The following is a 14,024-nucleotide window of genomic DNA, read 5'->3' as shown; positions in this document are numbered from 1 at the left end:
TAGAACACTCCTATAAATTCATATATATTCAAGCATATATACATGTTTATACATGACTCATGGCGAAACCAATGAACTGTCATAACACATTAAAAATCTACTTACAGATTTGTGGAAGCTCTCTTTTCTTTGCTGTTCTTGAAGGCTGTAACCTATAGACTGAAGGGTTTTAGGATGTAGAATATGGGTATTCAGAGTTTTTATGCTATAAAATTAGCAATTTCAAGCCAACAGAGGTTTCACTGCTTTAATACGATTCTAAATATGCCAAGCCCCGCAAGAACTGTTGGTAAGGGAGAAGAATAGGGCTAATATCTGTTATGGGTTCAAGTATTTGCTCTAGCTCTGTGTTAAATTAAGAAGTAAAAAAAGATGAATGAAGCAAAGCCAATTCCCTACTTCTGATGCTTGAAATATAATTTGTTAATTTTTTCCATCATGCAAAATTTAATCTTCCTCTGCTTTTCCAGTTTTCAAAATAAATGTGCTTCAGTTTTGCATCGTGAGTCCAGACACCTGCAGTTTGATTCTTCTTACTAGTTCCACAACTTTTCTCTGTTCAAAGGTTAGAAAGCATATTAAAAATAAGTCAACTGGGCTTCCCTGGTGGCACAGTGGTTGGGGGTCCACCTGCCGATGCAGGGGGCGCGGGTTCGTGCCCCGGTCCGGGAGGATTCCGCGTGCTGCGGGGCAGCTGGGCCCGGGAGCCATGGCCGCTGAGCCTGCGCGTCCGGAGCCTGTGCTCCACAACGGGAGAAGCCACGGCGGTGGGAGGCCCGAGTACCGCAAAAAAAAAAAAAAAAAAAAAAAGTCAACCAACTGATCAGCCTCTTTAAACCAGCAATGAATACAGGCAAAGCTCAGTGAAGGACAGTATTAACTGTTTTAGTGCTTATAACTTTGGTTACTTAAATTGTAACTTTAAATCTAAGAAATACTGGAAGAAGGAAAGAAAAATATTCCAACTGTTTTCAGACCTTCCCCCTTTGAACCATTTCCTGCTTATCTCTGTCAGTTCCCTCCTAATGAAATACTTGGCAGATTTTTACAATCCCAATGAATAATATACACACAATGCTTGGACAATTTTATTTAGAGAGTCTTTTAACATGATTGTGACAATTTAAAATAGCACAGAAATACCGCACACTCCTCAATTTGCCAAAACAAACTGACCAAACATATTAGACATATGTATCACAAATTAATCTACGGAATAAATGAATTCTGACGAATTCTGGTGATTTTCATTTCAGTGATGTCATTTTCTGTAATGTTACTCCTTAGGTCATATGGCTTTCAAAGGTAAACCTAGCCTTAGGCAGACAACTCATGTAATACATTTTTATGACAACAAATATGTATCCAAGCACAATTTTAGCAGACAGCAAATGAAAAGTTGTCTAAACAATGCTAATAAAATCTTAATTCCTTTTACTGTTTTGAAGTTATCCCTTATTCTCATACTCATTGGCTTAGATGTTACCAGTGGATGTAACATCATTCTATTTGAAATCATCTTCTTTCAACCCTAGCAATAAAGTAACTGCAGCTGACTTTAATTTTAATAGAGAATAATAAATGTGGAAAGGAAGCAAGAGTACATAAATGTATTTACCTCACATTAGAGAAATAGTTCATATAATCATTATATAAAATTATACTTCCATAGGCAGTAGTAATATATTATTGTTGTGGACAAATGATTAAAACAAGAGAGTTGTGTACAAACGTTTAGTCATTTCCCAGGGTCTGAGACAAGTTGTTTCATGCTTCTTACTCCCCAGAAAGCAAAGCAGATGGAAAAAAAAACCTGAAGAAATAAAATACAGAGAGGAAGAACAATTAAAATTGATTCAATACTTCTGTTCAACTGAGTTAGAAATACCTTTCTAGGGGAAAATGAATATACATATTTTAAGCAATTAAATTATTCAAATTGAATCTAGCAGTTGTTCACTGATAGAATTTAGCCAACCCAGCTTAAAACATGTTATGTGAAGAGTAGGAGTAAAAAGTTTTGTTTCTGTGGCTTATAAAATAAAATATCCTCACAAATCTGGGTCATTTCTAGGGATGGGGCTATATAAATTAGGCAGTGAATGAAACAGAACTGTCTTCCGGCTTTTGGATACACTGCATGTCGTTTGTATTCTACTAAACAATCTCATTATTTATATAGTTTAAGAAGCCTTCGGAAAAGGAGAAATAAAAACAGTATTAAGGAATCATTTATCTCTGAGGCAATGTGATCTACCATATTATGAACTTCACCCAACATGAATTAAATTCTAAACACTGCTGACTTAACTACTTAGTCTTTTGATCTTCCCAGGTATAAAACTGTAACTGCAAAATTCTCTTTAAAATTGAAGACATACTAAATCATAATAAACAGTCATAAGAATTCATTGAGTTTACCCCTTTGCTTTCAAGTAACACCACACATTCCCAATAAATCACCAAAATTTAACCAAGTGAAAGTGTTGACTTCTTATGATCCTCGCAAGAATGATAATACAGCCATCCTCAGGAAGAATTAACCGGTTGCAGAAATTTTCATTGTGTGTCATCTAAATGCCATAAGACCTAAACACACACACCTTCTGCTCTTCTTGAGGTAAAATCTAGAAACTGGTCATAGTCCTTACACCTCAGAGCTTTCCAAAGTCAACCCTTACCCTTTACCTATACACTAAAATTAAGCTATAGGATTTCCTTTATGATCTCCATTTTATGTGTTATTAGAGTGATGATGAAAAATGTCCAAACAGCTGGGGATATGGGGAAAGCTGGGAAAGCGTTTCTCCATACTTTTTTTTACTGTGCAAACCTCTTCCAATGATTAAAATATGACCACTTGCCTCTCCCCAGAATGATCACAATTACTGAAAGATCCATTAAAATGTACCAAGAGACATAGTCAAGCAATAAGATGAAGGCGTGGGGAACTTTCTGGGGTGATGGACTAAAGTGAAGCCAAGGCCATTAACTGAGGCCAGTCATTCATTCACAGAAAATACCCTCAACTGCCATGAATTTGCTATTAAAGCCTGGATATGAAAATAACAACAACAAAACCCTCTTAAACCCGGATATTTAGATTAGATGGGTAGGTTGTTCAGTTTCATAGGAACCTTCTTGTTCTTTCTAGAGAACCATTATCCTTTACATTAGCTAATCTGATAGTCTTATTCAAATCCATGTGTTACTTTCAGCCTATAACATCCACAATATAAAAAAGAAATACCAAAAATAAAATCAAAAGTCATTTTGAAGCAGGAGTCAAGAATAATATTAACATTCTGGAGTTGCCTCAGAAATCAAATGCAATATACTTAAAGGCTGGTTTTGATTTTGTTTCTTTTGACTGTACTTCAACTAAAATGACCTCATGGGATTTCTCACGCGGTGCCAAGCAAAGTAATATCAAGATAAGGGATATTTGTGAAAGTTAGTAGATTGTGCAGTGAATTACATTTGTATATGCATATGGGTTAATGTTGGCAGAGGGATAGCTGAGAAGACAGCTTTCAAGTGGGACAGAGATGATAAATCTATGATATCGGGGTGAATAGTTTAATTTGGATCCATAATATTAACTGAGCAACTAATTGATACTTTGTGCTGTGCAAGGCACTGGTATCTGAAAAATATTTGGCAGCAGAAATTTTTATTGGTTTTCAATCTAGTGTCTAAGGTCACATGGATTATTTCATTGGTTGAAGTCTAGGGAGAATGAAACCTCTACAACTGTGTGTAAAATTTTGTATGTCATAATTCTCCTCTTCCCTACTTTCCACCCACTAGACTATCCATACTTTCATCTAGGATCTCTGAAATATTAAGAACCTCTGATCTAACAAGAGTGTGAGAAAGGTTATAATTCAGTACTTGCCTTTGTTGTTAATTCACCACTTCCCAACTAAATCCTTCCACTTTTGAAACTATAAATCCAGTCCTATTTCCTTAAGGACCCATCCCTAATGAAAACACAAAGATCTTATCGTATTACCTAAAATGCTTTTACCTTCTTACCAAAAAGTGCAATGTTGCGCAGTTTGTAGTTTTATTTTGTTTCTCTATTTTTGGTTTTCTAGTTTTTCAGGCCCCTATGTATTATCCTTCCAAATGGAGGAGAAAAGCTAATGAAGTGAAGGGGTCAGATTCACATGTAAGATTAATGCACAGTGAAACCCTTGCTTAGGCTGGGCATTGTCTTAGATGCCTTTACTGGATTATAATGTTTTATTCTCACAGCAAACTTGGAGAATTGGTATCCAGTTTACTGGTGAGGCAATGGGAACTCATAATTTATGTGGTTTACGAAGCAGTCACAAAACTACTAAATATCAGAGCTTGTATGATGTTTTTGTCTACTTAATGTCCCCCAGAAAATCAAACTACACATCCTGGCAAGTTAGTTCAGTGAATATGAACATCAATAGTGAATTCATTTTCTCTTTTTTAGTAATCACTGTACTTTTTTGCCACTAACTACTAGGTTTCTAAGACCTTTTCACAATCAATATTTTAAGCATAAAGTGGATTTTTTTATATATAATGAAATCCAGATTGGCACAAGATCATAGAAATTCAACGCAATGAATATGTCCTTCTCAAAATATGCATGACCCTGAAATAGACACCCAGTTTTATTAGAAAATAGTTAAACAGGAAGACACAGATTTGCTTTTATATTTTTGAATGTGTGTATATACTTATAATAGATCTAAACATACATTTCATATATCATTTTAAGCTGGAAAACTACTTAACATGAACTCAATATGATCACTTGATTATTATAGTCATTTTATTTTAAATTTTCCCTTGTCCAATCTTCCTCTTGATTTTTGTATTAGGTTGTTCATTTTAGTTCTCCATAGCTGATCAGATTAAAAGTGTCATTTGAGATAATTGCTCATTAACATATTTCTCAATCAACTATTTGTACAATGAAGGCAGGGGAATTACTACTTAGGCCAGTGTAAGACTACATGGCAACCACAGCACTTTTTCTTTGCAATATTCTTCCCTAATCTGTAGATATGATGCTTCCAGATACGTACAAACTCAATGAACACTTATTTTATTCTAGGTCTGGGCAAGTCCCATGATTTTAACAGCTGGATTCAAAATATGAAACAGAGGAAGTTCACTCTTGGTGTCAAGCCCTCTCTGTGTAACACATCATTAGTGGCCCTTGTCTTCAGGCTATTTCCTTGACTTCCCAGGGCCCTCCACTCTGATGCCTGAACTTTGGCCTGTACAGATGCTCTCCACATTTTCTCCGCCCCTTTCCCAAAAGTTCACCAATTGGCAGGTGGCTAATCTGAGCCATTAATCCATAATAAAATGTCAGCGGGAACTGATGTGTCATTCTGCTGCTCCTCCCCATTAAGTCTGTGTTTTTAGAGGCCTTATTAAAAATGGAGGAAATCAGGCATCTAATCCTTTTTTTTAACGTTTTAAAATTGAAATAGTTAATTTACAATGTTGTATTAGTTTCAAGTGTACAGCAAAGTGATTCAGTTATACATACATATATACATATATATCTATGCTTTTTCAGATTCTTTTCCATTATAGGTTATTACAAGGTATTGAGTATAGTTCCCTGTGCTATACAGTTGGTCCTTGTTGGTTATCTATTTTACATAGAGTAGTGTGTATATGTTAATCCCAAATGCCTAATTTATCTCTCACCCCTCCCCTGCTATCCCCTTTGGGAACCATAAGTTTGTTTTCTATGTCTGTGAGTCTATTTCTGTTTCATAAATAAGTTCATTTGTGTCATCTTTTTAGATTCCACATATAAGTGATATCATATGATATTTGTCTTTGTCTGGCTTACTTCACTTAATATGATAATCTTTAGGTCCATCCATGTTGCTGCAAATGGTATTATTTCACTCTTTTTCATGGCAGAGTAACATTGCATTGTATATATATGTATCACAGCTCCTTTATCAACCTGTCAATGGACATTTAGGTTGCTTCCACGTCTTGGCTATTGTAAATAGTGCTTCTGTGAACACTGGGGTGAATGTATCTTTTCAAATTAGAGTTTACTCCAGATATATGCCTGAGCGTGGGGTTGCTGGATCATATGGTAATTCTATTTTCAGTTTTTTAAAGAACCTCCATACTGTTCTCTATAGTGGCTGCACAAATTTACATTCCCACCAACAGTGCAGGAGGGTTCCCTTTTCTCCACATCCTCTACAGCATTTCTTATTTGTAGACTTTTTAACGATGGCCATTCTCACTGGTGTGAGGTGATACCTCATTCTAGTTTTGATTGCATTTCTCTAATAATTAGCGATGTTAAGCATCTTTTCATGTGCCTGTTGGCCATCTGTATGTCTTCTTTGGAGAAATGTCTATTTAGGTCTTCTGCCCATTTTTGGATTGGGTTGTTTGTTTTTTTGATAGTGAGCTGCATGAGCTGCTTGTAAATTTTTGAGATTAATCCTTTGTCAGTTGCTTCATTTGCAAATATTTTCTCCCATCCTGAGGGTTATCTTTTCATCCTGTTTATGGTTTCCTTGGCTGTGCAAAAGCTTTTAAGTTTCATTAGGTCCCATTTGTTTATTTTTGGTTTTACTTCCATTTTTCTAGGAGGTGGGTCAAAAAGGATCTTGCTGTGATTGATGTCATAGAGTGTTCTGCCTATGTTTTCCTCTAAGAGTTTTATAGTGTCTCACCTTACATTTAGGTCTTTAATCCATTTTTAGTTTATTTTTGTGTATGGTGTAAGGGAGTGTTCTGATTGCATTCTTTTACATGTAGCCGTCCAGTTTTCCCAGCACCACTTACTGAAGAAGCCATCTTTTCTCCAGTGTATATCCTTGCCTCCTTTGTCATAGATTAGTTGACCATAGGTGTGTGGGTTTATCTCTGGGCTTTCTATCCTGTTCCATTTATCTATATTTCTGTTTTTGTGCCAGGACCATACTGTCTTGATTAATGTAGCTTTGTAGTATAGTCTGAAGTCCAGGAGCCTGATTCCTCCAGCTCTGTTTTTCTTTCTCAAGATTGCTTTGGTTATTCAGGGTCTGTTGGATTTCCATTCAAATTGAGAAATTTCTTGGGCTAGTTCTGTGAAAAATGCCATTGGCAGTTTGATAGGAATTGCATTGAATCTGTAGATTGCTGTGGGTAGTATAGTCATTTTCACAATGTTGATTTTTCCAATCCAAGAATGTAGTATATCTCTCCAGCTGTTTTTATCATCTTTAATTTCTTTCATCAGTGTCTTATAGTTTTCTGCATACAGGTCTTTTGCCTCCTTAGGTAGGTTTATAACTACGTATTTTACTCTTTTTTGCAACCATAAATGGGTGTGTTTTGTTAATTTCTGTTTCACATTTTTCATCATTAGTGTATAGGAATGCTAGAGATTTCTGTGCATTAATTTTGTACCCTGCTACTTTACTAAATTCATTGATTAGCTCTAGTAGTTTTCTGGTAGCATCTTTAGGGTTCTCTACATATAGTATCATGTCATCTGCAAACAGTGACAGATTTACTTCTTTTCTGTTGGATTCCTTTTATTTCTTTTTCTTCTCTGATTGCTGTGGCTAAAACTTCTAAAACTATGTTGAATAACATGGTGAGAGTGGGCCACCTTGTCTTGTTCCTGATCTTAGAGGAAATGGTTTCAGTTTTTCACCATTGAGAACGATGTTGGCTGTGGGTTTGTCACATATGGCCTTAATTAGGTTGAGGTAGGTTCCTCTATGCCTACTTTCTGGAGGGTTTTTATCATAAATGGGTGCTGAATTTTGTCGAAAGCTTTGTCAGCATCTATTAAGATGATCATATGGTTTTTCTCTTTCAATTTCTTAATATGGTTTATCACATTGATTGATTTGCTTATATTGAAGAATCCTTGCATTCCTGGGATAAACACCACTTCATCATGGTGTATGATCCCTTAATGTGCTGTTGGATTCTGTTTGCTAGTATTTTTTTGAGCATTTTTGCATCTATCTTCATCAGTGATACTGGCCTGTAGTTTTCTTACTTTGTGACATCTTCGTCTGGTTTTGGTATCAGGGTAATGGTGGCCTCGTAGAATGAGTCTGGGAGTGTTCCTCCCTCTGCTATATTTTGGAAGCGTTTGAGAAGGACAGGTGTTAGCTCTTCTCTAAATGTTTGATAGAATTCTCCTGTGAAGCCATCTTGTCCTGGGCTTTTTGTTTGTTGGAAGATTTTTAATCACAGTCTCAATTTCAGTGCCTGTGATTGGTCTGTTTATATTTTCTCCTTCTTCCTTGTTCATTCTTGGAAGGTTGTGCTTTTCTAAGAATTTGTCCATTTCTTCCAGGTTGTCCATTTTATTGGCATATAGTTGCTTCTGGTAATCTCTCATGATCCTCTGATTTTCTGCAGTGTCAGTTGTTACTTCTCCTTTTTCATTTCTATTGATTTGAGTCTTGTCCCTTTTTTTCTTGATGAGTCTGGCTAATGGTTTATCAGTTTTGTTTATCTTCTCAAAGAACCAGCTTTTAGTTCTATTGATCTTTGCTATCGTTTCCTTCATTTCTTTTTCATTTATTTCTGATCTGATCTTTATGTTTTCTTTCCTTTTGCTAACTTTGGGGTTTTATTTGTTCTTCTTTCTCCAACTGGTGTAAGGTTAGGTTGTTTATTTGAGATGTTTCTTGTTTCTTGAGGTAGGATTGTATTGCTTCCCTCTTAGAACTGCTTTTGCTGTATCCCATAGGTTTTGGGTCGTGTGTGTTCATTGTCATTTTTTTCCAGGGACTTTTTGATTTCCTCTTTGATTTCTTCAGTGCTCCCTTGGTTATTTAGTAGTGTATTGTTTAGCTTCCATGTGTTTGTATTTTTTACAGATTTTTTCCTGTAATTGATATCTACTCTCATAGCGTTGTGGTCGGAAAAGGTACTTGATATAATTTCAATTTTCTTAAATTTACCAAGGCTAGATTTGTGACCCAAGATATGGTCTATCCCGGAGAATGTTTCATGAGCACTTGAGAAGAAGGTGTATTCTGTTGTTTTTGGATGGAATGTCCTAAAAATATCAATTAAGTCCATCTTGTTTAATGTATCATTTAAAGGTTGTGTTTCCTTACTTATTTTAATATTGGATGATCTGTCCATTGGTGAAAGTGGGGAAAGTCCCCTACTATGATTTTGTTACTGTTGATTTCCCCTTTTATGGCTGTTAGCATTTACCTTATGTATTGAAGTGCTTCTATGTTGGGTGCATAAATATTCACAATTGTTATATCTTCTTCTTGGATTGATCCGTTGATCATTATGCAGTGTCCTTCTTTGTCTCTTGTAACAGTCTTTATTTTAAAATCTATTTTTTTCTGAAATGAGAATTGCTACTCCAGCTTTCTTTTGATTGCCATTTGCATAGAATATCTTTTTCCATCCCCTCACTTTCAGTCTGTATGTGTCCCTAGGTCTGAAGTGGGTCTCTTGTAGGCAGCATATAGATGGGTCATCTTTTTGTATCCATTCAGCCAGTCTATGTCTTTTGGTTGGAGCATTTAATCCATTTACATTTTAGGTAATTCTCAATATGTATGTTCCTATTACCATTTTCTTAATTGTTTTGGGTATGTTTTTGTAGGTCTTTTCCTTCTCTTGTGTTTCCTGCCTAGAGAAGTTCGTTTAGCATTTGTTGTAAAGCTGGTCTGGTGATGCTGAATTCTCTTAGCTTTTGCTTGTCCATAAAGGTTTTAATTTCTCCAACAAATCTGAATGAGATCCTTGCTGGGTAATCTTGGTTGTAGGTTTTCCCCTTTCATCACTTTACGTATGTCCTGCCACTCCCTTCTGGCTTGCAGAGTTGCTGCTGAACGGTCAGCTGTTAACCTTATGGGGATTCCCCTGTATGTTATTTGTTGTTTTTCCCTTGCTGCTTTTAATGTTTTGTCTTTGTATTTAATTTTTGATAGTTTGATTAAGATGTGTCTTGGCATGTTTCTCCTTGGACTTAACCTGTATGGGACTCTCTGCACTTCCTGGACTTGATTGACTCTGTCCTTTCCCATATTCAGGAAGCTTTCAACTATAATCTCTTCAAATATTTTCTCAGTCCCTTTCTTTTTCTCTTCTTCTGGGATCCCTATAATCCAAATATATTGCATTTAATGCTGTCCCAGAAGTCTCTGAGACTGTCCTCAATTCTTTTCATTTTTTTTTCCTTTATTCTGCTCTGCAGGAGTTATTTCCACTATTTTATCTTCCAGGTCACTTCTCCTTTCTTTTGCCTCAGTTATTCTGCTATTGATTCCTTGTAGAGAATTTAGATTTCATTTATTGTGTTGTCCATCATTGTTTGCTCTTTAGTTCTTCTAGGTCCTTGTTAAACGTTTCTTTTATTTTCTCCATTCTATTTCCAAGATTTTGGATCATCTTTATTATCTTTACTCTGAATTCTTTTTCAGGTAGACTGCCTATTTCCTCTTCATTTGTTTGGTCTGGTGGATTTTTACCTTGGTCCTTCATCTGCTGTGCGTTTCTCTGTCTTCTCATTTTGCTTAACTTACTGTGTTTGGGGTCTCCTTTTCGCAGGCTGCATGTTTGTAGTTCCCTTTGTTTTTGGTGTCTGCCCCCAGTGGTTAAGGTTAGTTCAGTGGCTTGTGTAGGCTTCCTGGTGGAGGGGACTAGTGCCTATGTTCTGCTGGAGGAAGCTGGATCTTGTCTTTCTGGTGGGCAGGACCACGTTCTGTGGTGTGTTTTGAGGTGTCTGTGACCTTAGTATGATTTTAGGCAGCCTCTCTGCTAATGGATGCAGTTGTTTTCCTGCCTTGCTAGTTGTTTGGCATAGGGTGTCCAGCACTGGAGCTTGCTGGTCGTTGAGTGGAGCTGGGTCTTAGCGTTGAAATGGAGATCTCTGGGAGAAGTTCTGCCGTTTCATGTTACGTGGAGCCGGGAGGTCTCTGGTGGACCAATATCCTGAACTCAGCTCTCATACCTCAGAGGCACTGGCCTGACACCCGGCCAGAGCACCAAGATCCTGTCAGCCACGTGGCTCTTTTGGGAAGTCTGCAGTCTCCTGCCAGCGTTCAGTAGGTGTTCTGTAGGAGTTTTTCCACATGTAGATGTATTTCTGATGTATTTGTGGGGAGAAAGGTGATCTCCATGTCTTACTCCTCCACCATCTTGTAGGTGTCCTCTATACTTTTGAACATTATATTTTGTTTCTTTAAACATGACTACTGTCTGCTGTACAGATAAGAATTTAAGCAGAGATGAGACCTGAATTGTTACAAAATATATCTATTTCCTATTAATGCAAGAGAAGAAATAAACACAAACAGAACTAGAGTAGAAATTGAAGCCATATGTATTGAAGGTCCTTCTGAAATGAAAACATTAGAATATATTAGTTAACAATAAATTTTTTCCCCTAGAGTTTTGCAAGAACACAATTTGACAAATTCCAACTCATAACAAATTGAGAATTATTGATTTTACTTCCAGTATGTTCTATATATGACCAAAATACTGAGTAATATACAGACAAATGAACAAAGGGCTTAAGAGAAATATTTCCAGAAACTACTACTATTACTTGGAAGTCCTGTGTTCTCTGTGCTTATTTCTATACCCTATTCAAAAGCAGATATAATCACAGCTATGTTTAATATGTGGTCTTATAAAGATTCAGTAATATTCATTTCTATTTAGACTTTAAATCAAACATTATAATTTTACATTAGTTTAAAAAAATATATTTATGTTCTTAACTAAGGAAAAAACATGAAAAGAAAGTTCACATGAATGCCCATGTACTAACAGTGGCTTATTTGAAAAAGAATGTGTTTTCCTCAACCATTAAACGTCCTCTGAAATTAATGTTTAAACGAGAGAATACACTAAGCATAGCACAATAATGTTTTTTAAAAAGAAAATAAACACAAAAGAAACATTAGAACAGAGTTTTAAAATAATTCAGCTGAACTCCAAAACCAGAAAAATCAGGTATTTCATTATTTTACTACTCAGTTGGGGCAAAGGACCCATATAATTTCAGTGACAAAGAAGCACTAAAGCACTAAGTTAATCTAGATAACAAATGCAGAATCTTTATTGCAACCATTTCTTCAGTTCCCCAGAGATGATTGCCTCCTATTATGTACAATAAGTTATTCATTTCTTCAAGTCTAAATTGCTCAAGAAAGTGTTTATCCTTTTCAGCAGTACTCCTATAGAATATCCCATTGTTCACCCAGATCACCTTTGAGATATCATAATGACATTTGAAAGCCATAATATTAGTAAGAAGATTAGAGATCACTTAGAGGTCTCTAAGACCTACCTACAATTCAGAGAATATACTTGAAGACAGTTGACATGAATTAGCTACCGTGCATACAAACCCATCTAGTGGAAACCGAATAAACTATAATTAGCATAAAGAGAAAATAGATGCTACATTTCTCAAAAACATCTGTGGATTTTTCCTCTCTGAATTCGAAGTTATGTATAAAGTGTCTTTATAGATATATTACTTTAAATATTTCCAGTATTACCAACCCTTATTCTATGGGTACAACCATCCAGTAACATGGATTTTTAAATTGCCTTTGATTACTTACTACATTCTTGCCTTTCCTTATATGCAATGATAAATCTTCGATTTATACTGATTTCCTGGAAATTTTCTAAATATTTTAATATATATACTCTCAATATCCAGTCTTCCTTTTTCTCAGTTTTTTCCAGGTTAGTTTTGTTGTTGTTGTTAGTTGAAGTTTGTCAAAAGGATAGGTACAAAGAAATGCCCAACTTACCACAAAGAGAAAAATTAGAGAGACAACCAAAGTTGATAAGGCATGATTTATATCCAAAGTATGACCAGAATATGTGCCTTGTCAAAACTGAAGCCTAACTTTATATTTTTCTAATTGTCCAAGTTCTTAATGATAAGATTTTAGAAATTTTTCTTGAACTACAGGAGAGAAAACATTATGAAGACATGGAGAGAGAGTTATAATAAGGTCAAATTAATAAAGGTCCAAATATCACTTGTGAGAATGAATGCTTGGGTCAATGTTGACCATTCTTTTGGGAAAAATATCTTAGGAAATATATATTTTATGGAAAGAATCTTTTTACACTCATAATCTTCCTCTTATACTTATCATGGAGCCTCACATTCTTTACTTTTTTTTTTTTGGTACGCGGGCCTCTCACTGTTGTGGCCTCTCCCGCCGCGGAGCACAGGCTCCGGACGCGCAGGCTCAGCGGCCATGGCTCACGGGCCCAGCCGCTCCGCAGCATGTGGGATCCTCCCAGACCGGGGCACAAACCTGCGTCCCCTGCATCGGCAAGCTGACTCCCAACCACTGCGCCACCAGGGAAGCCCTCTTTACTTTTTATAGATGTGAGAAGGAAAAAAAAAAATCAGGGCAATGAAAAATTTTAAGGATAGTCTGTTTTAGTTTTTATAAAGTTAAGAATAAAACAAGAGTAGGAAAAATCACAAGGGACCCAAGGAACACTAGTTTGACTCTGTATTAAAGTTAGCAATAGGTAAAACATTAAATATAACCCGACTCCTTGCCCTGTGTACTATGACTTCACTTTCTTTTTAAGTGTAAGATAGTTCAGTGAATTTAAAAATTAATTGCTATTATAATTTTTGCTTTTATATTTCTGCCAACAAGTTCTGGCTACTAGAAATAAAATTTCTTTTTAGTTTTCCTGAGTATGCCTAACATTGGCATAAAATTGTTTGCCTCATATCCAGTATGTTTTGAAACTGAAGATTTTTTAATAAAATGTTGCTGGATTAATCATGGTCCTTAAGTGTCCTAACAGAACCCTCAGTAATGATAAAACACATGATATTTAATCTAAAATTCAAAGTACCACACCTTTCTAATGCCTTTTTTCTGACTACTAAAATGTAAAGCATCTACATTCTAAAACCAGAGCTTTGTTTCAATAAAAATTATCAAGAAAATTGTTCTGTTCTAATCCATCAAAATGCCATTCTCCTGGTAAATGAGTGGCAGTTCCTGCCA

At 35.9% G+C, this 14,024-nt stretch overlaps 1 protein-coding gene across 5 annotated transcripts in view; it reads right to left on the bottom strand.

Moving 5' to 3' along the window:
* Positions 1-405: 405 nt before the first annotated feature.
* Positions 406-14,024, bottom strand: part of AGMO (alkylglycerol monooxygenase) — a 374,058-nt gene continuing 360,439 nt past the window's right edge. For all 5 annotated transcript variants that reach the window (XM_079932554.1, XM_079932551.1, XM_079932555.1 and 2 more), the window contains one exon: positions 406-1,813. In XM_079932554.1, coding sequence (XP_079788680.1) covers positions 1,739-1,813 — 75 coding nt within the window. In that variant the 3' untranslated portion in view covers positions 406-1,738. The remainder of the gene's footprint in view (positions 1,814-14,024) is intronic.

This window comes from Stenella coeruleoalba, assembly GCF_951394435.1.
Source record: "Stenella coeruleoalba genome assembly, chromosome: 9".
NCBI lineage: Eukaryota > Metazoa > Chordata > Mammalia > Artiodactyla > Delphinidae > Stenella > Stenella coeruleoalba.
The sequence above is the reverse complement of the archived record's forward strand: the minus strand, read 5'-3'. Positions and strand labels throughout refer to the sequence as shown.